The 26,031-nt window shown below is 39.1% G+C and overlaps 1 protein-coding gene across 1 annotated transcript in view; it reads right to left on the reverse strand.

Moving 5' to 3' along the window:
• The window catches only part of INSR (insulin receptor), an 84,472-nt gene that overhangs the window by 53,904 nt on the left and 4,537 nt on the right, over positions 1–26,031 (reverse strand). Inside the window, exon 2 of the mRNA XM_039338509.1 lies at positions 12,428–12,976. Within this exon, the coding sequence (XP_039194443.1) occupies positions 12,428–12,976 (549 nt within the window). The remainder of the gene's footprint in view (positions 1–12,427; positions 12,977–26,031) is intronic.

The following is a 26,031-nucleotide window of genomic DNA, read 5'->3' on the forward strand; positions in this document are numbered from 1 at the left end:
AGGGCAACAAGGACAAATATTCTAAAGAAGAATAAGGGGGGGAAATGTCAATAATAATATAAGATTACCATTACGAAATCACTGTTAAAAAAAAAGGATTATACACTGTGTGTGTATATGTGTTATGTTTTGTTTTGTTGGTTTAAAAAAAATTAAAAAAAAGTACTGGCCTTACAAAGAAAGGGCAGAAAAAGAGAGGGATTAAAAAGCCCATCGAACGGCGGCGGGTCCGGGGGAGAATCTTCCTCTTCGACCACGGGGCATCTAATTCTTGATCATGCTCTGGAGGGGAAGAAGCCCTCCAGATTGGAACGGGGAGGGAGGCCCATGATATCCTGGAGTTGCCCACTGGGGAATTGGAAAGGAAATCACTGAATTGGTCCTGGGCACGTGCGATGCCCTGGCCGCGAGAGCCCGATCCACCGCCTGAGCAATTAAAGCTTGAAGGCAATCCTCAGGGGGGAAGGTGTCAGACTCAGCTACCCTGAGTCCCGCAGCTGTGGGGGTGAAGGTTGCCTCTGGAATCGGGCGTTGGACCCATGGTACAGATAGTGATTGAAGAGTGTGGATGTCCTGATCCGGTCCAGGCGGAGCGGGAGAAGCAAGAAGTGCCCCTGGTGACCAGACTCCCTGGGCAGAGGTAGAGGGACTCAGTGGTAAATCAAAGAGAGGAGCCTTGCCTTGTTCAGCCTCAGCCCTGGCCTGCTTTTGTGCTTTGGAGAAGATCCTACCTGCGGCCTCCTGGTTGGAGGACCTGTGCTGTTTCTGGCCCGAGGAAGGAGGTAAGGCGTCCTTGGTTTGGGAGGCCATGCTGTCCTCCATCCTGCTAAAGGTAAACTCAGGTGCACAGAAGGGTATCCCTGGCAGTGGATCTATTGGCGGGTAAGAGTTAAGGGCAGGGAATGATAATGATCGTCCTGCCCCCCTGGCCACCCAACCGGTGGTACTCCCGATGACCTGTCGTGTCTACGGCCACAGCAAAGTCAACGAGGTGACGACAGCCAGCCTGCTCGTACGATGCGCGGTGTTGCCAGGCCAGCAAGGTGATAATTGTCAACACGCTTTGCATGGCAGGCGGATCTGTGGAGGTGACCAAAATTCCTTGTGTGGTAACCACAGTCCGATGCAGAGCCCGCCAGGTGGTGACCAGGTAGGGAGACACCAGATTGGGGCCTAAAATGGGCCCAATGGACTATGCGCTCCAGAAAAAGGAAAAAATAAAAAGGAAAAAAAATGTATGTGACTGGAATGGTGTCACCTCTATGAGGGGACCCCAAAAACCATCGGGGAAACCCTTTTGTGAACCCTAGGGAGCCACTGAATACACGGGCCTTTCAAAATGGCGGCCGCGGCCCGGTCTATTTCCCCTGTGCTGAATGGAGAAAGGCTCTATTAAGCCAATGCTGAGAAGAATGGAGCCGGCCCACGCCACTATGCGAGGACTCCGGAGGGAACAGGGCGGCTGGGAACAGTAGAAAGGAGGATCCCCTCCCTCAGTCGTGTCCTTCGGGTAAGAAACATTGGTAGCCACACGGTCCGCAAAATGGCGGCCGCGTCAAACAGTAAGGATCCCTTGAGCGACTGTCGGAGAGGAGGGTAAAACCAGCCCGCATGCCTACCTAAATAGCCGTTCCGGCAACATGAGCGAGCAAGCAACCACTCTGCTGTCAGTCGCCGAATCCAAAAGAGAGAGAGAGAGAAACAGGTCATGATTCGAAGGAGAGAAGAATCGGGCCCGCACGTGAGTGCAAATCACCCAATTCAGCCAGCACGCGGTGCTGAAGCTGCAGCTGCAAACTCTGACGAAGGGAGGCCTGATGAGGAGCAGAGGAATGGAATTGCTACAGCACTGAGCCCAGTGCTGCCTGTGGGAAGGAAAGGAGAACGGAAGCCTCCGTTCTGCCTGGGTCGTAGATGAGATTCAGGTGATTAGCAGTCAAGCTGAAGCAGCACTGATCCCAGTGCTGCTCAGGAGACATTGGTAATATGGAAAATCCACTAATGGGACTCGATCTACCTGCCTGTGAGCCAAACTTGGACGTCTGTCCTGGGCAAAGATCAAGACGAGACAGGGACACCCTAGTCCAGGACAGGCATAGCAGGTTTGGCTGACTTGATCTGATTGGGCAGGAAGACAGAGTAAACACATTGGTGGATTCTCCATCTCCTGTGCTGGAGAATGATGTGATCACCATTTACAACCTTCCCAGCGGGCTTCCAACAAGCAAAGTCCCTGGGGGAAGCCAGATTCATTTAACAAACTTATGGATTACTTAATAATCTTGTGACTCACTTAACAACCATAGGAAAAAAGGTAGTAAAATCAGGCATAATATGCTTAAAAACTGCCTTGCTTAGCAACTGAAATCTGGTTCCCATTGTGGTTGTAAGTCGAGGACTACTTGTATTTATGGAAAATACTAACAGTTTACAAAGAAATGACTTTTCTTATGCAATGCAGGGCAATTGCAAAATCAAGCAAGTGAAAGGCTCTGCAATCATGGGAGTTAGAATAGTTGAAATATCAGCAGTTATTTCACTGAATTTAGTTTAGCTTTTTTGAGAGTGACAGTTCCGTATGTTCCTCATATGGTTCTGTAACAAGTGAAATTTCTATCCTTTTGAAAAAGAAATGGAGAAATTTCCTAATTGTATTCTTCCAGTTTGCACAATTTTTTTTCTCAACTCATTCTGAAAAATCCATTAAGCAATGTTTATTCTTAAAGAGCTGCATTTATACTTTGGATCTGACTAAGTTTAGACACAGTTCCAAAAAAACATCTGGTCTGTTCTGCTTGAACTGGACCTGTAAAGTACATGTTGGAATCCTGCTGCCAAAAGAATCAACTGCACATAGAAGGCAGCAGCAAAAAGCCACAAGAATCAGAAGCCAAAGATACTTCAGCGTCCCTCTCAAGGATTTTATTAATGCAACTTAACAACTGACCTAAGGCCAAGGAGTTAGGGAACATTTTTTTCTAAAATTGGAGGCATTTTAGAATAAATTTCCGGGCAATCTTAATGCTTTAGCTGAGAAGATCCACGTCGCAAGCAAGGATGCATGAAGAAATGATAAGCATCAACAATTATTTTAATTAATCTCCATCAATAATCTACTGCATATCTTAAAGCTAATTAAAAATCCCTCTGGGTCTACTAAATGCCAACCACACTTCTTTTCCATAATATTGGAAGCATCAATCACTTGGTTACATTCTAGTACTCTTGCATCTAATCCAAGAACAGCTCCTTCGGTTAAGGAGGCCTCAGTGGCAATACCCAATATTGCAGGTGGGTATTGCAGGTGATGGAAAGGACCTATCTGTGCCTGAAATCTTGAAGAATGGCTACTAACCAGTCATTTACTGTTAGACACATAGTAAGCTTACCTTGAAATCAAAGGCTTCCTGGAAGCTAGTGTGAAATAGAAAGCAGAAAATAGAAAGCCACTCATAGAACATATGAGTGGCTTTTATAGGTAGAAATGTGGTCTCAGACTGAGCCTACCTTGGTTAAAAAAATGCTTATCATGTGGATAAAGGGGGATAGCTTGTCTGCAAAACATGAAACAATCTAGAGCAGTGGTTCTCAACCTTTTTAATGCCGCGACCCCCAACCGGTCGTAAGTCGAGGTCTACTCAACCGGTCGTAAGTCGAGGACTACTCAACTGGTGCAGCACCGTTTGCAGAATGGGACTTTTGGCGGGTTCAGCAGGGCAGAGACAGCCTGGACAATTCCTATTGGCTTTTGAAAGCCAATAGAATTAGACTCTATTCAAGAGAGTCTATTCTATTGGCTTTCGAAAGCCAATAGAAGAAAAGGGAGTAGCACAGCTAAGGAAAAGGGGGAAAAAATGGCGGACTGCATTGTTTGGCGACCCCCGTGAAATGGTCGTTCGACCCCAAATGGGGTCCTGACCCACAGGTTGAGAACCACTGATCTAGAGTCCCTCTCTGACTATTATTGCTGTATATAAGACAAGAACAGTTCCAACTTATTTGTTCAAAAAAAAAAAAAAAAAACCACTTCTAATCTGAGAGCCTCCCTCTTCCCCTTACATCCCAATTAGCACTGGAGACAACTTGTAGGGCTCAATTCAGACTCCTAAATCAAATCTGTCTCATTTGTTCTGGCTATATGTTAAAGAACTGGATGCCAAATAATTTCAGAACTTCCACCTCACAGGTTTAAAGAAGGAAAAGCCATAGTTTTTCTCAGAGCTGACAATTACGTAGCCTCACATTGTGGCTGAGTGATTCCAGCATGACCACATAACCAAAATTCCACAACAAGTACAGAATAGCAGGCTGTAATACAAGCAAGAGGAATTTAGAGTGATAAAATACATGTTTGGATAAGTAGAAAAGCATGTGATGGGCACTATTCTGCAGAGGCTGCAAAGAAAACCAGAATAAAGAATGCATCAAACCTTCCCTGAAGCAGAGATTTCCACATCATTCATATTATTAATCTCTCTATTGTTAATTTGCACTATGGCCAGATACAGTACAAACTACAGATTGAGGGGGGAAAGCAGCTGAAAGGCCTGACACAAGCTACTTCTCTGAGAGATTACTTGGCTTCAGAGCCCAGTTTTTCAGTAACTGATGCTAAAGCTTATGTGATTGAGGTAAATAATTAATTAAATGGATAAAATGGTCCTTCAAGCCCTGCGTGGTTATCCCAAACAAGAACCAAATACTCTATCATATATAAAAATATATGCACATGAGGGCTGCATAAAATTTGGTACATTTATCAATATCATTTCAGAATCCTCTCCCCCAATGTGAATATATACATCATACAGATATTGCTTGCCATGTTTTATACTCCTCTCTAATATTTATAAAATTCATAATATGTTAACATCAGCAAACAGTATATAAGTAGTGACGATACATCACAAATTAACAAACAATCCAAATAAAAGTACAACAAACATACAAGTATCCCTCTTCCACAGGAAGCATGATGAGCAATAAGCTGATCCCAAAAAGATCAGACCAATTTGAAATTTGAAAATTAAGCACATAGACACAAAAATGATTAATGACTTTTGACACTATTTGGGGGAAGAAGGTGCTCATGCAGAAAGGAATACTATACATCCCGAGATCCTGACCAAATGGCAGTTTATTAAAGGCCAGCCTCTTAAGATCTGCTCAAGAGTTTGTGGCTGCCATAACTACCCTGTCCTGTCACAGTTGATATCTGCTGTACTCATCAAGTGGGGCACATCTGGCTTCCTGCATCATGATTAACACTCCATAGATGGAGAAGCTAGAATTGAATCCTTTGACATGGACAGCTCACCATTTTAATTAAAGTACATTTAATGCTCTATATCCCACCTTTGCACAGGGGATGATTTTGAGTTTCTACCTACCAAAAATTTGCTGACGAATCTGTCCTCTGCAGCACCAAATGTTTGGCTGGAGGCCTTGGTGGCAGATTTAAATCTCCAGTTCTCAGTCTAGATTGTAGACTATTTGGCTACAATTTCTGTCTTCCCACCAAGCTGTTAATCTTTGTTTAAGGAGTTATAGAATACTGTATGAAGTAGGCAGACAGATGGCTACAGCAAAAGTGGTGGAAATCCAAAGTAACTATGGCCAGGCCTAGCTTACATTCTGGCATTGGGGTAAAAAAAAATAGCTTTTTCTCCTTTGTCATTACATCTGCAGAAAATCACCAGAGGAAGCTATTCTGGATGGTTCGGATGCTGACAGTAAAAATTGTAGAAGTCCTTCTTGAGTCCTTGGATGATGATCTGTGAAGGTTCTGTGAAATGTTTTGCAGATAAAGTCAGCCATATCAACAGTCAGATGGAAGATATCATTAATTATGACGACAACAGGGAGATAGTCAATGTATTTGCTTGTCCTACTTCTCAATTTGTTTGTTTCCCTTGAGTATTTGGAAAAGATGCTTGGACAAGGTTGAGCTATTACTTGGTGACTGGACCTAATTCAGTCCTGGGTAGTTCAGATTGGGAGGTATCCATTGAGGGAAGTGATATATTCTCTTATTAACACTTTCTTCTGCTATGGGTTATACCGCCTTCATTAAAGACAGCAGCATAATATCTCCACTGAAGAAAAAATTGTATTTAGACTCCTCCCTATTTGTGAACATAAAGGAAGACGTTACTTAGCAACTTCTTGATGCTCCTAATCATCTAGAGCTCTCTCAATCTGCTTTTAAACCAAGGAATAACATGGAAATAATTTTGGTCACCTTGTTGGTCAATATGTTGAGGATGTATGGGTTGTGTTCCTCAAGCATTTGGCCTTTGATACCATTTACAGTATTTTACTAAATTGCCAAAACCATTTGAAAATGAGAGGCATGGCTTTGTTGTAGTTCCACCCCTACTTTGAAGGGCGTAGGTACAAATGGTAATTTTGGCTACCCTGCAGCCTATCTGCTGTAAATTTCCATAGGGTTCTACTCACATATTCATACTCATGAATACCTATATGAAGCCATTTGAGAATATAATTTTATTTGCTTTGTTTTGTTTTATTTTTTGGTGGGACTTACTCTGGATTTTATTTACTCTGCTATATTCCCCTGAAGGAGAGGAACTGAGGGGAAACTTCTAAGCATTTATTGTACTTACTATCAGACATTAGTGAATAGTTCTGATCTGCCCATTGTAAGTCATGCTTTGGTTATCTCTCAAAGAGATTCCTGTAATGCACTTTACTTGGGGATACTCTGAGGTAAAGCCAGAGGCTGCAGTAAGCCTTCCTCCTCTCCTCTCCTTCCTCCCCTCCCCTCTCCCTCTCATTTCTCTAGCAGCAGACTCCCCAAGAATTCCCAGAAGTTTACAACAACAACAATAATAAATAAAACAGGATATAGTGACCAGGTTTCTGTTATTTCTTAGCTGGAACATATGATACCACTTCTAGCTTATATTGTACTGGCTTCCTATTATTTTCCAAATCAAGTGCTAGTTTTGACTTATAACCAACCCTCTGATGCAACTTGGATATTGCCTAACAAAATGATTTCCACAATATTTCAAGAGTTAGGAGTTCCATTCAGCCATTAAGATCTCTTCAGGTACTTCACACAACAGAGGCCCCGTTAGACACAAGATCCAAAGCATTCTCAACAGAGGCATTTTCAATATAGAATTCCTTGAGATACAGGCTTCATTTTCTTTTAATACTTTTGAAAGAAATTTGAAAAGCTGTTTTTATAAACTGCTGCATCTTTTTGATTGATACTTTATATTTATGACTTGTATTGGTACAATACGACTCTTCTTTTTTTTATTAATTTTTTTTTATTTTTTCCAGTTATACATTGTAAAAGATACAATTTTAAAATAACATAAATTCTTAACCATTGGTACGACCTGCCCATTCCCCCCAGCGTCCACCCTCTTTTAAAACCTTCCCTACTTCCCTCCTCTTTCTCTCCTCCCCTCCTACTCTCTTCCCCTCCCCCTCTCCTCTTACTATCCTACTTCCTCTCTACACCTTCTTCTCCTCTCATACCTATCAAACCCATGAACGCTGCATAGGGCAGCGGTTCTCAACCTTTTTATACAGCGACCCACGGTCACATGGATGCACCGCGCATGCGCGGCGCGCCCCATGCGCAGTGTGCCCCATGCGCAGCGCCCATGCGTGGTGGTGCCCCCATGCGCGGCAGCGCCCTCATGCGTGGCAGCGCCCCATGCGTGGCAGTGCCCCCATGCGTGCTGCGCATGCGCGGGCCGCCCCCTGAGGGAAAAATGGTGGATCGCATTGTTTGGCGACCCCCGTAAAATGGTCGTTCGACCCCAAATGGGGTCGCGACCCATAGGTTGAGAACCGCTGGCATAGGGGAACTGCCCAGGCCGCACCCTTCTATAAGCAACCATTATCTATATTACCCTTACCCCCCCCACTCTTCCACCCAATATGACTCTTCTTATGACTCTTTTGGTACAAATGTGATTTATTGTTAATTCATTGCATTGCTTTTATTATATGTTTTATTAACTTTATTAATTATTGTATTGTATACTACATTAGGCTAGCTTGCTGGGAGTCTGCAGATTAAAAATATGTCAATTTAAAAAAATATTAAAAGCAATGCTTAGAACTGAGTTTTAAAATAGACTGGCACACCAGCTAATAATTAGTTTCAGAATGAAGAGAACATGATTCAAGAAAGACTGTCATTAACAAACAGGCAACCATAATTCTTTCTGATAGCCTGAAGCTGCCTTTCAGGATGGTCCCAATAAAGTATGTTAAAGTTGTGTAATCTCAATAGAATTCCCATTTCTGCTGAAAAGCAACTACCATTTCCAACTAATCGATAGAGAGGAGAATATTTATAGTTCAGGATTGAAATGAGGGATCTTTGTGCTCTCTAAGTTTGTTTTCTTGCAGATGTTTCATTGTGCAGTTCAGGTTACATCATGTCACCTAATGTGAGTAATGAAATGTCCGCAAGAAAACAACCAAACTCAGAGAGCATCAAGGATCCATCACCTTACTAATCAATTCTATCCTATGTCAAAGATGCATAGTCTTTATTTGAGGAATGGCATCTTTGGGAAGACTGTTGTACTCAATACAGCATTTCTGATTTGTTTATGATAACAATCCTACAAGCTGCAGTTTGAAAATTACTCTAAAAGTAAATTTCAGATTTTGACTTTGCATAATAGAAAACAGCCTTGAATGTCAGAATACAGCCTTGGGTGAATTTTATTCTTGCTTGTGGGCCAGGTATTCTACAAGCAATACATAGTTTTGCAAGTTTTGGAAGCTAGAATGTGGGGAAATGTGGAAGCATGTGCTTGAATTCCTTTTTGCTGGTACATGTACTGTAATCCCAAATCTTGGCTTGGCATTAATTGAATTCATTCACAGTAATTTTGTTATGATAAATAAGACTGAAAGCAATGGAGGAATTAGCATTATGGATGTTAGTGTTTCATGTGAAGCTTTAGAAATAGTTGGTTTTATAAAAAATATTATAGAATATAAAGGAACATTTTACCATATATGCTGTATATGAAAGAGTAAACCGCTTATCTTAAAAACTACCTGTATTCCTAAAGAACGGGAGCAAAACACTGATCAGCTTTTCGTTCTCTGTGTTGTATGTATGTATACATATGTATGTATGTATGTATTGTGAATGTGTGTATACACGTATTTAAACACTCACACTACATATATACAAGCATAAGGTACATACATGCACACATACATGCACATATATACAGATTGCATTTTAAGATCTTCCTCCTCCTTTGGAGTAGAAGTAAAACTATTGTTTTCTATAAATTACTACAGAAAGGCCCCCTAAAAGTGTTTCCCACCTTAGGATTTAAGTATCAGACTCCTTTGTTGTTGTCTGTCAGAATACTTCCAAATACCAGCTGTTCAAAGTTGAAATGAAGTTGTGTTTGAGTAGGCTGTTCTCAGTATTTTGGTTATTAGGACGCTACAGGCAGAATTATGCTTTGCAAATGCAGTGTTTCCAGTTAAGAGTGAGCTTTTTATTACCAAACAGGCCATAGAGTATGCTTTTCATTGCCAAACATCAAATAGTCAATGTTCAAGTACTGGCTAATAATTGTATACCTTATACTTCACCCTCAATTTTGCGGTCAAAAATTGAATCTATTCCCACCTACAAAAAACTATAGAAAATAAATTAAAAGCGTCAAGTCAGCCTGTGATGATTACATTCTGTCTATATCGGCTTGACAATCCTCTGTTTTGATCCTTTTATTCAGCCTTGTTATCCTGCCAGATGGCACAAGCATCCTTTCCAAAGACCACACTGAGAGCTAGCATTGAAGGTGTTACCTAGTGTGGTAATGAAACATCTGCAAGCAAACAACCAAGCTCAGAGAGCACCAAGGATATAGTTCAACCTTGAGCTACATATATTCTGTTTTATTGGTACATACATAAATGAATCAATTTAACATTTTTGCTCTTTTCCATGATAGGAGGACAGGTATATATATCAGCCATATCAGTGAAAAGTGGTGGTTTCAACTAAAGGCTTGATTATCAAGCTACTTTCCAAAGCGCCTAAACTAAAGGCAGGACAAGAAGCAATGGGTGGAAACTAACCAAAGAGAGAAGCAACCTAGAACTAAGGAGAAACTTCCTGACAGTTAGAACCATTAACCAGTGGAACAACTTGCCTCCAGAAGCGGTGAATGCTCCAACACTGGAAGTTTTTAAGAAGAGACTGGACAGCCATTTGTCCAAAATGGTATAGGGTTTCCTGCCTGAACAGGGGGTTGGACTAGATGACTTCCAAGGTCCTTTCCAACTTTATCATCATCATCATCATTATCTCCTGGAATATATCTTTAGTGGTATATGACATGTGTGAGAAAGGCATCCTTCTTTGATATATCCAAATATACCCTAATTCAGAAACATAAAGTACACAGAGAAATGAGCTACTTCCCATTTCTTTATACACAGAGGTGAATACAGAAGTACTGATCTGGAAAAAGCAATTGAGGCTTCTCCATCATCAAACCAGTGTTTGCTTGAGAACTCTTAGAAAATACTTCATCTGACTTTCATGGTGAAAGTAAGCATGCTTTTTCCTCCTCTGATACCAGCAACAGGATACATTTGCATATGCCTCAAAAGGATTAATAAATATCACAAATATTTAGTGCTATCATGAGGTTTGGTTTCTCATACTGTGAGTAGACGGGGCTGGATGGGAGAAGGAAGTAGTATATACAATAAAACTTGGCCTATGATTACAGAAATTCCCAGGACATTTAGAAAAAGAACAAGAAGTCATTGGAAACAGTTGCTAAGTAATATTTCTACCTAAGTAAACAATACAAAGCACTGTTTCTCACATATACACACCTCTGAACTTTGTCACTTTCTAAAAAAACAAGTCAGTAGAAAAAGCAGAAATTTTTCCAAAGTTATGAACCCACCAAAGAAGGACTTTCCAGAGTTATAAACTCACCAAAGAAAGCTTATTTTTAAGATCATGTGGGCTAGAAACTCTTTTTGTGCTAGAAGGCAAAAGCGTCCTCAACAGACTTAGGCTTCAAAGATTAATGCCCTGAATAGAGTGAATATTCTCTTAAATTTATGATTGTTATTTACTTATAGCATATAATACGAAGATACAAAAGCAAATAACAGAGAACAAAGGTAGGGGAAGGGGAAAAAGAGAAATGTGGAAAGGGGGAAGAAAAAAAAGGCGTTGACTTCTGACTCCCTCTGTTGCAGTAAAATAAGGCATTAACATCGAACATCAATTTTTTACATTTCTATAGTAGTATGAACTAGCCATTTCTATATCAACAAATCCATCTAAGCAGTAAAATCCAAAATCATAGTATCATTTTTTTCCACTTCAAGCACAAAGTCCAGAAGTGGTTTCCAAGTAGAAACAATTCACTCAATCACTCTATTCTTCCAGGGTTTTTTGTAGATCATTTCCTCTTCCTGTTCCACAAATTCAGCATATGGCTGTCTTTACACTAGTGCAGGGGTCTCCAAACTTGGCAACTTTAAGACTTGTGGACTTCAACTCCCAGAATTCCTCTTAAAGTTGCCAAGTTTGGAGACCCTGGCACTAGAGAAATTGAAACAAAGATACATAGGATAATACCTCAAAAACATAAGGTGGGCAAAAAAGGCTGAATGTTCATTCTTTCAGAATAGATACTGTTTTTTCCAGTGGATATATGCAGGGCTAAAACTGGGGAAAGGACCCTGTGGCATGGTAATAAAAATGAAAAATACAAATTTGTTTGGGAAAAAAAAATTTCCTTTGCAAAACTCATTATCAAAGCAGGCAACAGAACTCTGATATTTTGTCCACTAACTTAAACAAAGGGGATTTGAATAGAATTTGGTGAACAATACACAGGGTCTTTGTGGTATTAGAAACAGAATGCTTGTACATTGTACGGAAACAAACCGTCCAGTCTATATCATCAGATGCAACTATGTGTCCTGAAAAAGCAACATTTTCTAAGCATACCACATACCATGTTAGATGATCCTTCCAGCTAAAGATCGAAAACTACAGAATCTGAATATTTATCCTGTATTACCTACGCAGGATACAATTATTTCTTCTTCAAAGTCAGATGAAGAACATCATTTGCAGTAGGATGGAAAGGGTTCAGAGATTTAGCATAATCATTAGTACACAACTTATAGCATTCCCAAAATTGTTGGAACTATAACTTGCAGCAGCCTCCAGCTAGCATGGCCAATGATGAAGGCTAAGAGGAACTGTAAATCAGCAATATCTGGTAATAAGAGATTAGAATTGTGGCAAAGACAGCTGGGATTGGGAGCCCACTAAGAAAACATTTTACAAAACAGGTTGTTTTGTAAAAACAAAAGAAATGATGTACAGCAATAGTCTGAATTTTGTTATTCATCAACTTACCTCTCTGGCAATGGGCGTGACTCCAACAACGCTCAGTGAAATCACCATTGACCACAGTTTGAGGACAGGTGCTTTTCCCTTGCATTATTCCTGGGCATACATCTCCACACTCGTTGTTGTCTTTGTTATCAACAATATAATTATCTTCCACGGAGTCCAGAATCCGAGACCAGTCAATGGTTGACAAAAAGCACAGTTCGGGATTCTTCTCAATCCGTACGGACCCTCGGGTAATGTTCATCAGGCTGTAAAGGCCAATCTCTTTCAAGTGAACCATCTCAAAGAGGACCAAAGCATAGTTGAAAAAGAGATGAGTCCCACGGATCACAGTAAGATTGGGGAAAAGCTTCCTGAAGCTCTCCACACCGTAGACCCGGAATAGCAAGATGTATTCGGTTACCATTGTCAGCCTAGGAAAGCTGAGATCTCGAAAATCCTCAGCCTTAGTTCTGAACAAAAGCAAGATCTGCAAATGTCCCTCAATCACAGTACAATTCTCAAGCATGCTGAAATTGGTCATGTTATTCCGGATATCTATACTTGGACAAACTGGAAGAAAGAAAGAAAGAATTATTTTCAAACTGACAAATATTCCACTGATTTGTCTGTTTTCAATGTTACAGTCATCTTTACAGCTAACCACCCATCCAAACTTACTCATTTAAAGGCTTCTTTGTAAGACAAGGTACAAATGGGACCAGAATTTCGGTCATAAGTCATGACAGTCATAAGCTGAAGCACCTACATGATTGGATCTGAACTTACAACCATTTTTATAGTAGTTGTTAAGCAAATCATATTGTCATACGTCCGAATCGATTCTCCTGAATGGGCATTTTTTGCTGGAAATCGACAAAAAGAGGGAAACCAGCATTAAAAAAAAAAGAAATCATAGTAATAGGATAACGGGGTGTTGCAACTAAGTAAAAATGTGAGCCTGATTCCAAGAGCCTGAAATGCAATTATGTGATCACTGGGGTGGAGGAAGTGGGCAGAACCTTATGATGCCTGGAAATGCTTTACAAGCCATAATCAATCTCTCTGAGGTTGCTGTAACTACAGGTGGTTATTAAATAAGCAGTCGTAAGTCAAGGATTACCTGTACTTCAAATACAATTTTTCTTGTAAAGTCAGGCAATAACACTAAGATATTACTAAATTCACTACACTCTGCTAACTCTGTGATAGACAACATAGCAAACAAGTACCGGTAATACAACAACCAACATCTCAGGGATTTACAGTTTCAATACAGTAATAAGCCAGTGCCCAATATTGTAAATAAAACCAGCTAACTATAAATCATGCAAAAATACATAATTCTTGTTTTGTTTTCTTTATTTTCATGTTATGTGCTATGTACCATACACTGTTTAAAAAGGAATGAACGTTTTGGCTTCATTCTCATTGCAGAGGCTAGTCTGTGGCAGCTTATACTTTCAAATTTTAGATGGTGACTACAGTACACGTAATAGAAAGTTCCCCTAAGGGAGTGAGCCTCCCTATAAAGTCTCTGAGGAACATACCATAGCGCCATTTCCCAGTTTCGTAGCGCCATTTCCCAGTTTATCACAACTTTCAGTCTCAAGTCATTTGGATGTTCTAATATAACAAATCAAGATATATTCAGATCCCCCACACCTTTTAATTAATTCTTAACATCTCTTGCCTTTTAAAAAAATTAAATACTGCTTCTTACGTTTTGAATATTTTATTGTACACAATTTTTTCAAATCTGACTGTTCAAATTTAAATATGGCCTTCACATACGTTTGTGTCGGGCATCAGTCCTACCTGTTCCTACATCAGGGGACTCTGCTAACTGGCACTCATTCCCTTGCTGCTGCCTCCCATCTGAATTTCTGTAATGCTGTGATTCTCATCCCAATGGTACTGACCCATTCCAAGCACTCAGGTAGGGAGAGTATGTTATGGAATCCATTGGTTAAAAATTTTGAATGGTCAGATCCAGGAAGACAGCCTCCTTTGCCATTGCAGCTGCCTTATAAAATATTTTATCCCCAGAGATAAGGCAGGCCTCCACTCTTCTGGCTTTCCAGAAGAGCATCAAGACATTTTAGACTCATGGGAATCTAAAAGCGATACGCAATCCTGATGGTGGTTGGTCACTTGAGGGCATTCCGTCTGCCCTTTTACCTTTTTTTAACATTTTTTAACATACCTTTTTTGTGTGTATATACATAACTGTATGTCTTTATAGCAAGAATCTTTTAGATGAGATACACTATGTAGAAATTGGATGGATTGATGGAGAAGGGATGGAAGGATAAGAAAGAAACAAACAATAATGTGCTGTAAGTGGGGTTGCCCTTGAAGAATATCTGGAAGCTTCAGTTGGTACAAAATGCAGTGGCATGGGCAGTTATGTGGGCCTCTAAAGTGGCACATGTTATCTCTCTGCTTAGTGAGCGGCACTGGTTACCAGTTTCTTTCTGGACTCAATTCAAGGTGCTGCTTTTGATCTTTAAAGCTCTTCATGGCATGGGACTGGGTTATCTGAGGGACTACCTTTACTCAATTACATCTGCCTGCTCCATTGGGTCTGCCAGAAAAAGTATGCTGCGGATCCTGTCTGCCAGGGAATTACATCTGGCGTGTCCCAGGAAGTGGGCCTTCTCTGCCATGACACTCACCTTGAGGACCCCCACCTCCCAAGGAAGATTGGCCCAATCCCTCGCAACACTCCACAGATCCCTCAACACATGGCTATGTCATCAGGACAGGGGGTCTCAGAGGACCAGTGAGATTTTGCAATAGCTATGATCACTGTGATTAATATAATCCTCTCCTATTTTGTGTGCCTTTTTTATATTTATTTCTAAATAAATTGAATTTTTTTAATTATGCTGTACATGGTCCAGAGCCATTTTCATATGAGGTGGGCAGCTATACAAATATGGTAAATAAAAAAATAAACAACACGAAACTTCCGTGTGTGCTTACTAACTGGGACTTCTTCCTTAGAACTTATGTGAACATGGCCACAGAGAGCTAATTTTTCAAGAGAGGAGGATACACTCTTTTCCTGACAAAAAATAACTCTAACCAGTGTGCTGTATTTGGATGCAATTCTGAGTCCTCACCAAATTCTAAATATAAAAACCATATGCAAATTTACAAAGGCATTTAATATCCAACCTCACTTACAAAGCATCAGCAACTTAATTCAATAAATCAACATATTTCTGTTTCTCCATCAATGCCTCAGATAATGTGGAATGAAAGCATAGTGCATCTGTTTCTTCTAATGTACTGCCCTAACTGAAATAGCCTGCTATATCCAGGCCATTTGCACTACCATGAAACATTTATTACCTTACATATTTTAAAAGGCAATGTTATTAATATTGATTACTTAATGTGTATGTGGCAATCTGAAACCTAAAAAAATCTATTTTCCCTGGTTTGAATAAATGAATACAAATATTATACTAAGATTTAATTTGATTTGTTTGGTTTGGTCTTAGCATTAGTGTAGCTCTAACACTTGGTTTAGAAACTATTGCTTATGGGTTTGTTTGATGTAGGAATTATAGTTTTCAATAAGCCATGCTTCTGATATAGCCCTGTACATGTACATTAGCTGTGCATGTACAGCTAATGTATTAGACTAGAAGTATAATTTTAAGATACTTGAAGCCTTAGAAATAATTTGCACACGAAAAACATAGATCATCATATGCAGCCTACAAAAAAACCTCCCAACTTGACTATTAACATATCACTAAATAAACGTGGTCTCTAATTGTCGGGAATTGTGGGCCTTAGAAAATAATTCTAAGCACTGCTGAGACAGCAGTGTGCATCAGCAACCAAAAAAGCTAATATAATGCTAGAATGTATAAACAGGCATAGTATTAGTTGTGACTTTGGAAAAAGTTCAGAGAAGAGCAACAAAATGATCAAAGTCCTGGAGACTAAAAATATGAAAACCAGTTGCAGGACTTGGGTTTGTCTAGTCTAAAGAAAAAAAGAAATGATAGCAATATTCCAGTATTTGAGGGGCTGCCACCAAGAAGAGGGAGTCACGTTATTCACCAAAGCACCAGACGGCAGGACAAGAAACAATGGTTTGAAACTGACCAAAGAGAGAAGCAACTTGGAATTAAGGAGAAACTTCCTAATAGTGAGGACAATTAATCAGTGGAACAACTTGCCTTCAAAAATCGTGGGTGCTCCATCACTGGAGGTTTTTAAGAAGAGACTGGACAATCACTTGTCTGAGATGGTATAGCCTCTCCTGCTTGAGCAGGAGGCTGGACTAGAAGACATCCAAGATCCCTTCCGGCTCTATTCTATTCTATTCTATTCTATTCTATTCTATTCTATTCTATTCTATTCTATTCTATTCTACTCTACTCTATTCATACTTCACAAGGCTGTTTTCATTGTCTCTTACTTATTTTATAAGTAAGAAAGAGTTCTTATTATCTGTTTATGGTAGTATTCTAAGTTTTATTTATCCTTCTGTATAATTGTGTCAAACTCTGACAAACTGTTTGCATAGGTTCCTGAAGTTTTTTGGGCAGTTTTTCAAAAGTGATTTGCCCTTACTTCTTGCTAGGGTTAAGAGAGAGTGATTGGCCCAAGATCACCCAGTTGGCTTCAGGTCCAAAGCAAGACTAGAACTCACAGTCTCACACTGTCTAGTTTGAGGCCTTTAACCACTACATCAAACTAGCTCTCATTCCATATATTGCTAGTTGTAAATTTAAGACTGAACAAATCTGAGTTTTTTTTAAAAAAGCTTACTTTTCAATCTAGACAGAACACTCTGTTATCTTCTTGTTTTAACTTCTAACAAATATAGGGTGCATTTGAGATTTATCTCTATAGCCTTATCTATTTTTCAATTTATAAAGCTTTTAAATCTCTAAAGCTAAAGAACTTGATATAAGTTTTTAAAATCCGATTTGTACAGATCTATTTCTCTAAGTTTACATATTTCAATGCTTCCAAATGAACAGTTTACAAATTCCCCTTTTAAGAACACAATCATCACACATATTTCTACAGATACACATGCATACACACACTACAATGCCATAATAAGCAACTCCAGGATACCTAGTATCTATGCAAAAGCTATAGATAGCTTTCTGAGTCTGGGACGCTGCAACTGTCATAAATATATGCTGCTTACCAAAGCACCCAAATTTTGATCACAGGACTTGGAGATGGTGCAACAGTTGTAAGTATGAGGACTGGTTGTAAGTCACTTTTTAAAGTGGTATAATTTCAAATGGTCTCTAAATGAATGGTTGTTAAGTCAAGGACTGCCTATATAATAACAACAACTATGATCCCTAGTCTTAACAAGGATAACTGGGAATGACCGGGTTTGCAGGATTTTGCTGGCAAAATCCACCAATCATTTGTACTAGCAGAAGATATTGGTACAAGCAGGAAAATATTTAGATGTCCAGCATACTTCATTTGCTACCTTGTAGGCAAATTGTTTGTCTGAATAGAGAAATCAGATTACCACACAGACTTTGATTTCAATTAATATTCTACACAAATAGATTTGGGAAATGCAATTTGAAAAACAGTATGTAAATAATTAAAATGCTGTTTATGATTAGGGTAAAGGTTATTCAATGATTTACAGATAAATAACATATTTAATAACTCACTGACTTTAAAAAAAATAGGAGAATCCACGTATACAAGATTTTAATAGGGCTTACTTTTTGTGGCAGAATTCTTTTTGATGAAGTAATGAATTTGTTGATTTAATATATATTCTTTTATTGCTTGATTTTTTTTTCACTGTGGTAATAAAATAAATAAAAAAGAAAAGGGCCAGGTCTTACATGTTCTCTCAGTAGCTGAGTCCAAAGGACAAATCATGGAATGCAAAAAACAATTTGACTGCTTTCAGCTTCTCCTTTCCTCTTCACATACAGGGGGGTGGGGTGGGGAGTGGAAATCACCAGTTATGTGTTCCCCTTCTTATTGTGATCAACAGGATGCCAAACATTGAGCCCAAGGTACAAAAGTTTTGGGAAGCTCTTGTCTTTCTTAGAAATGCATGTGTTTTGGGTAATAATCAAGGTGATCAACTAATCCTCTTTCTTAAAATACTTAATAACCCTAACAAACATATTATCATATTTTTTCTTTCAACAATAGTATAGGGCAGTGGTTCTCAACCTGTGGGTCAGGACCCCATTTGGGGTCGAACGACCATTTCACGTGGGTCGCCAAACAACGCAGTCCGCCATTTTTTCCCCCCTTTTCCTTAGCTGTGCTACTCCCTTTTATTCTATTGGCTTTTGAAAGCCAATAGAATAGACTCTCTTGAATAGAGTCTAATTCTATTGGCTTTCAAAAGCCAATAGGAATTGTCCAGGCTGTCTCTGCCCTGCTGAGTCCGCCAAAAGTCCCATTCTACAAACGGTGCTGCACCAGTTGAGTGGTCCTCAACTTACGACCGGTTGAGTAGTCCTCGACTTACGACCAGTTGGGGTCGCTGCATTAAAAAGGTTGAGAACCACTGGTATAGGGTTTATTTCACTCACTTGCAGGCCCCATGTTTGCTTTTCTATGTGGCACATTGTAATTCAATTTAGGCACATTCATCTGTAGGAGACAGAGGCATTTTTTTTTAATTGGAGACTAAGATTATGTTATCTTCCAGGCCTATGGCAAGTATGGCAAGCAGCATTTGTTTGATCACACACATGGCATTTTTTTCTTAAGATCTGTTGGAAGTAAAGTCTTCACCCTGGTTCATCCAAGCAGGGGATAAATAAACAACATGGCGACTGCTTTGGGAAGAAGGTTACAGTTTATTGAAGAGGCAGAAAGATGGTTCTTGCAGGAAAGACCAGAGGAAAGAAAGACCTGAGCACATGGGCAGTAGGTTTTTATACCCTCTCTAGCCTTTTGTTTGGAATAGTTTCCCGTTCCTGTGGCATGAACTTTGAGGCTATCTCCTGTGTCATGTATTCTGACATGAGTCTAGGTGTGACTCTCTGGTATACTTGATGGTAATGGGTTAGTCCTATTATGTCCCATCTCAGGTGGGATATGCAGATTTTAGGTCTTTGTCTTCTGGTTTTACATTTGTATAGGGCTGGCTCCTGCTGGAGACAGAGATTTGGGGGCAGAGTTGGCTTCTGCTTTTTAAAATCCTTTTTGAGGAAATATATTTTTCTGCCTTTTTAATATTTCCTTCTCTGGGGCCCTGACTTCCCTCAGATCCAAGAAAAGGCTCTTAATGCCTGCTTCTACAATATTTGTGTCCAGATATGGTTATTTGTGCTATAAAAGCCAGCTCAATTAGTGATAATTTCACACATAAACACACACCCCCTACTTGCCTCATGACAAGAATGAGGCATTCATAAACTATGATTTTACAACTCTGGGCTTACTCAGACTATTATGTTCACTGTCAAAATAATCACTACTATTACAATTACTTGGAATGTGTACAGTATGTATTCACTGTACTGAGGTAAAGTATATATAGTAGGTCAAACCATAATTCTGCGGTGTTGCTTGAGGTTATAATCTTTTAGTAAGACAACCACAGACTTTTGTAGCATTCATGAAGCAGCAAGATCCTACACTAGGCAAACAGAACAGTTCAGATTTGATGTGAATTTTATTTCATCACATGCAATCAAACCTTCAAAGGTAAACAGATGGGAGGGATTAATATTTCCATAACATCCATTTTAACGCCTAACAGAGTGATGTCTATAATTGCTTTTCTGTAAATTAATATCTCAGTTAACAACCCTGTATGCAACTAAGATATATCTAGCACTATGACGGATTCAAACGAACTGAAAGAGCCTCAAGGCACTAAGAATGCACTTTGAGCTCACTTTTTCATATGTGTGTAATATGGCAGCCAATCAGAGGCAGCTATGCAACAATTGTTCACTTGCTGGTGCTATCCATTCTATCATTGAAGGAACAAAATGCCCTGCAGCCATTTGACTGAAATGGGAGAAGGCTGTAGGGCATTTCTTAAGTAGCAAAAGGAAGATCTGAATATCTACATTACTAGAGTGTGAGCAACACGTCTGTTTGTCATATTAGCCTCCTGTCATCTTAGGGAACAGAAAGCACTGCAGTTGCTTGCCTAAGAGCAATCAGGAGCAACAGAATAGCCATTCCAATAAGTGAAAAAGAGAACTTTTTAAATTAATTTCAAAGCTAGAATTACATGTACCAGCAGAGAATGTTAAATTACATCTATAACACTCTGGGTCTCTTTTTAATGTATATCTTGGCCCTAATGCAAATCTCATAGCAGGGACTAGCAAAACATAGAATATTAAAGATTCCACATGTTCTTTTAGTTATGAGTGAGTCTTACTTAATAAAACACACTATTGATTAAACACATGTAAAATAAATGTGCACAAGCTCCTCTGACTCCAAAACCAAGTTTTAGTGCTATATAAGTTAAGTTAAAATCCTACAAGCTAGACTCCAGCAATATGTGGATGAGAACTACCAGAAGTACAGGCAGGATTTCGAAGAGGCAGAGGAACTAGAGATCAAATTGCTAACATACGCTGGATCATGGAGAAAGCTAGGGAGTTCCAGAAAAACATCTACTTCTGCTTCATTGACTATGCTAAAGCCTTTGATTGTGTGGATCACAACAAATTGTGGCAAGTTCTTAAAGAGATGGGAGTACCAGACCATCTTATTTGTCTCTTGAAAAACCTATATGTGGGTCAAGAAGCAACAGAGAGAACTGGACACGGAACCACTGATTGGTTCAAAATTGGGAAAGGAGTCCGGCAAGGCTGTATACTGTCGCCCTGCCTATTTAACTTATATGCAAGAGCACATCATGAGAAAGGCAGGGCTAGATGAATCAAAAGTTGGAATTAAGATTGCCGGGAGAAATATCAACAACCTAAAATATGCAGATGATACCAATCTAATGGCAGAAAGTGAAGAGGAACTAAAGAGCCTCTTGATGCAGGTGAAGAAGGAGAGTGCAAAAGTTGGCTTGAAACTCAACATTAAGAAAACCAAAATCATGGTATCTGGCCCTCTCAATTCCTGGCAAATAGATGGGGAAGAAATGGAGGTAGTGACAGATTTTATCTTCCTGGCTCCAAGATCACCACAGATGGGGACTGCAGCCAAGAAATTAAAAGACGCTTGCTCCTGGGGAGGAAAGCTATGGCAAATCTAGACAGCATATTAAAAAGCAGTGACATCACCCTTCCAACAAAAGTGCCTATAGTCAAGGCCATGGTTTTCCCAGTTGCAATGTATGGCTGTGAAAGTTGGACCATAAGAAAGGCTGAGCGCCAAAGAATTGAGGCCTTTGAACTATGGTGCTGGAGAAGACTCCTGCGAGTCCCTTGGACTGCAAGGCGTTCAAACCGGTCAGTCCTAGAAGAGATCAACCCTGACTGCTCCTTAGAAGGCCAGATCCTGAAGTTGAAACTCGAATACTTTGGCCACCTGATGAGAAGGAAGAGCCTAATGCTGGGAAAGATTGAGGGCAATAGAAGAAGGGGACAACAGAGAATGAGGTGGCTGGATGGAGTCACTGAAGCAGTAAGAGTGAGCTTAAATGGACTCCAGAAGATGGTACAGGAAGGCTTGGAGGAACGTTGTCCATGGGGTCGCAATGGGTCGGACATGACTTCGCAACTAACAACAAGTTAAGTTATAAAGGGAAATAAAGGCAACCAAACATCCTAATACACTATCCACAAAAGTCATTTATACCTAGTCCTGACAAATGGCATCACTGTGGCCAATGCCAACCTGATCTAACAAGCTGGATTACTGTCCCAGGAGCTCTTTTCACAAATTGGGGAAAAAAACAGAAGCCACATAAGAAAACAATACTTTCCTAGCAGAAATGGGCCCATAAGCTCAATCACCGCAAAACATTTAGCAACCTGGTTTCTTCAGTGCTGAGTCTGCAACTTGGACCAGATTTAGACTTCATTCCACCACAGGAGCCCTACTGGTACAACACAAAATGTACAGCCTTCTTATCAATAGTCTTAAGTATGCATTTCTGAAGATTGCAAAGCTACCTTCATAGATGCATTCTAGCATAATTAAATTACAAATGCTACTTTGTGAGTAATCATTTAAGACCCATTAATTAAAAAAAATATTAACTTGGCAACATTACTGTGAAATCTGGAACAATATGGTTGCTCAACAGGATTCTTTTGGCATTATAGCTAAGTTGTCTCATAAATCATCAATGGAATTTTTTACTCTGTTTTAAAGCAACACAGCATACTTTGGGTGCCTTAAAAGGCAATACGGAAAGGGTCTCAGGACAAATAACTGTCTCTGCTTAAACTTCTTTGAAGATCAACATAGAGATGACAAAATAGTAATTATTTTATGGATTTCTTATACAGCAAATGATGTAATAAGATCAAAACTGGCTACGATTCCCTGGATTTAAATAATGAAACATTTTAAGTCTTAATGTGATCACATTTTAAAGCCACCAGACAACTTTGAGTGGCTTCTGCAGCATTAAAAATAAAAGAATAAAAAAATAGAAAGCACTAATAACAAGCTTTTACTTTCCTTTTTAAATTTGTTAAGGCAACTAGTAGAAGGCCATAAATTTTTAAGAAAGTGGTGATCGCTAACCAAGAAATCCTTATATGAGAACAGCAGGTAATTCTGATAGCTCTGCTTTGACATAAAGTACAGTAGCCTATCATCCATTTCCTTCTTCTTTCTTTGGGTCTCTCCATACACATACCCAAAAAATCATGATCTGCTTCCTTCTCTTTCAGGTTTCATTTCCAACAGCACAATTCATTTTATGTGTTAACAGAAGTGCAACTGAAAGCTAAATTATACAAAAGAGGTGCTTAAGTAAATGCTACTGTATATGACAAGATTAGCTGTTCCTCAAAAGTTTTGTGCTGCTGAGTCTGTAATAGTTTATATATTTGTACTAGAATCCTGAAAACTTGATTCTATGGGGTATATTTTTTGTCTTTATAATGTTTTAACTTTAATTTACATATTTTTTTACCTATCACTATTAATATCGCTTTAGATTCTGAAGTAATTATTTTGATGTGGTACAATAAAATGCAATGCAATGGAATGAACAGAACAGAACAGAATAGAATCTGGAAGAGACCTTGGAGGTCTTCTAGTCCAGCTCCCTGCTCAAGCAGGAGAACCCATACCATTTCAGGCAAGCGACTGTCCAGTCTCTTCTTAAAAACCTCCAGTGTTGGAGCATTCACCGCTTCTGGAGGCAGGTTGATCCACTAATTAATTGTCCTCACTGTTAGGAAGTTTCTCCTTAATTCCATGTTACTTCTCTCTTTGATCAGTTTCTAACCTTTGTTTCTTGTCCTGCCCTCTGGCGCTTTGGAGAATAGTTTGACCCCCTCTTCTTTGTGGCAGCCCCTCCAATATTGGAATGCTGCTATCATGTCACCCCTATTTCTTCTTTTCTTTAGACTAGCCAAATCCAATTGGTAATTCTTTTTTTTTTTTACATATGTGGACTTTGTTGTGTATACATCTTAAAAATACATACATGATCAATAAATAATAGAAGTACTCGATAAATGGATCAATGGTACATAAAGTTTTTACACTGCATATATAACTACAAAATTAAATTAATCCCATAATAGATAATCTAATTTGAAAAAAAAACTTCCTAAATGAAGATATTCGTAGAAATACTTGGCAACACAAATTTCTCTCACTGTACTCACACTCCCTGATCAACCCCAATACTCGCTTGTTAAAAAAATAAGCCAATCAGCAAACAAAGTTATTTGGCTAGGGTGCTTTATATCAAAACCAAACTATTGCACCTGAAAAACATGATGGATGAAAATCCGTGTGTCTGTAATGTATGAATTTCTTGTTAGAATAATTTATTATTGAATTTATGCCCAATCTATTTGTGTAAGCTTTTTAAATTAGATATACGGACCAATTTCATATGTCTTCCAGATTTACAAAAGTTTAAATGAGCAAAAATCTAATACACATATTGAAGGAACCAAAGGACATCAAGTCCGGGTTCCTATCCTAGTGCAAGGAACAAGGTAGCCACACTACAAAATCCCCAACAATTCCAAAATGGAATTGGAGCCGAGGTGGTGCAGCAGTTAGAGTGCAGTACTGCAGGCCACTTTAGCTGACTATGTTCAGCAGGTCAGCGGTTCAAATCTCACCGGCTCAAGGTTGACTCAGCCTTCCATCCTTCCGGGGTAGGTAAAATGAGGACCCAGATTGTTGGGGGCAATATGTATATGTATACATATATATATACACACATTGCTTACTGGTGTACACCGCTTAGAGAGTGCTTGCACTTAAAGCGGTATATAAGTCTCATAAATAAATAAATAAATAAATAAATAAAATGCAATCCATTTCAAATACTGTAGCAGGCAAACAATATGCTTGCAAAGCAGCTCTGGTTAACTTGTCTAATGCGAAGTGAAGCTCTATTTCTAAACCTTGAGAAAAACCTATATAATTTCTTTACAAGTTTATCTCTGTGCTGTACAGAAATATTGAACTACGAGAACCAAATGAAGCAGAATCAGCAGGACAACATCTCTCTCTGGGTATAAAAGGAATCCAGTTCAAAGTCTGTCAATACAACTCAGCTATAGAAGTGATAGCTCTTGTAAAGCCCCAGAAAGTCATGAAATGAAACCAGGAAGGGGGGAGGGACACAATTTATTATATAAGCTAATTTGATAGTATACCGTTCAGCTATCAAAGAGTAAAATCAAAATAGCACTTTGCTGGGGCAATTCTGGAATGCAAGTGTATGTTTACAGTAAATAATCTGAGTAAGAAACCTTCATGACTCATGTGAAGCTTTGGCTTTTGGTATGAGGAGCACTGGAGAACAGAACAGAAGACCCCAGGCTATGAACAGAAGAAAGATGTTAATACATCTCAAAGCATACCTTTTATTTATATTTAAAATATTCTGGGAGAAAGATATTTATAATTTCACTTGCCAGCAAATACCATCATGTTAAGCTGCCTATCATTCAGTTAATTCAAATAAAATCAGGGAAAGTTCACTGCAATCCAAAATGCACATACAACTCCAATTAATAAGGAATTATTTTAAGAAAGCAAGTTTCCTGCCTGATCATTTATACTTTCCTTCTGTAATATGAAAAAAAAATTCTTACTAAACTACACTAAAGCTACAAACACTGCCATTCAAACCTTTGAAGAAGCATATTGCCTGTTTTCATTTTTTTCATTTTTCCCATTAACATGTTTCAAAGTCATAATAATTAAACCCCTAATATTGGAAGAAGTGTGAGTCATCTTAATTCAGATTTAATCCTAGATCTATCAAGACTTTTCTCCATACACAAGGATTTTTTTTTTGAAGTAGGGAAAACATTTTATTATCTAAATTTCTAATTAAGGAATCACATATATGATATTACTGGGGAAACTAGGGAAATGCATGCCTGTTGACTGGTTTAAAAGACTTTGAGTTTTAGAAAGAAACTTAATATTTGTTTGGGGGAAAATACCACACTCCAACATAGAACAGATAAATCTAATTCAGTTAATAAACTGCCATCAAATGCTAC

This window comes from Crotalus tigris, unplaced genomic scaffold, assembly GCF_016545835.1.
Source record: "Crotalus tigris isolate CLP2741 ecotype Arizona unplaced genomic scaffold, ASM1654583v1 scf7180000017701.1507938, whole genome shotgun sequence".
In the NCBI taxonomy this organism is placed as follows: Eukaryota; Metazoa; Chordata; class Lepidosauria; order Squamata; family Viperidae; genus Crotalus; species Crotalus tigris.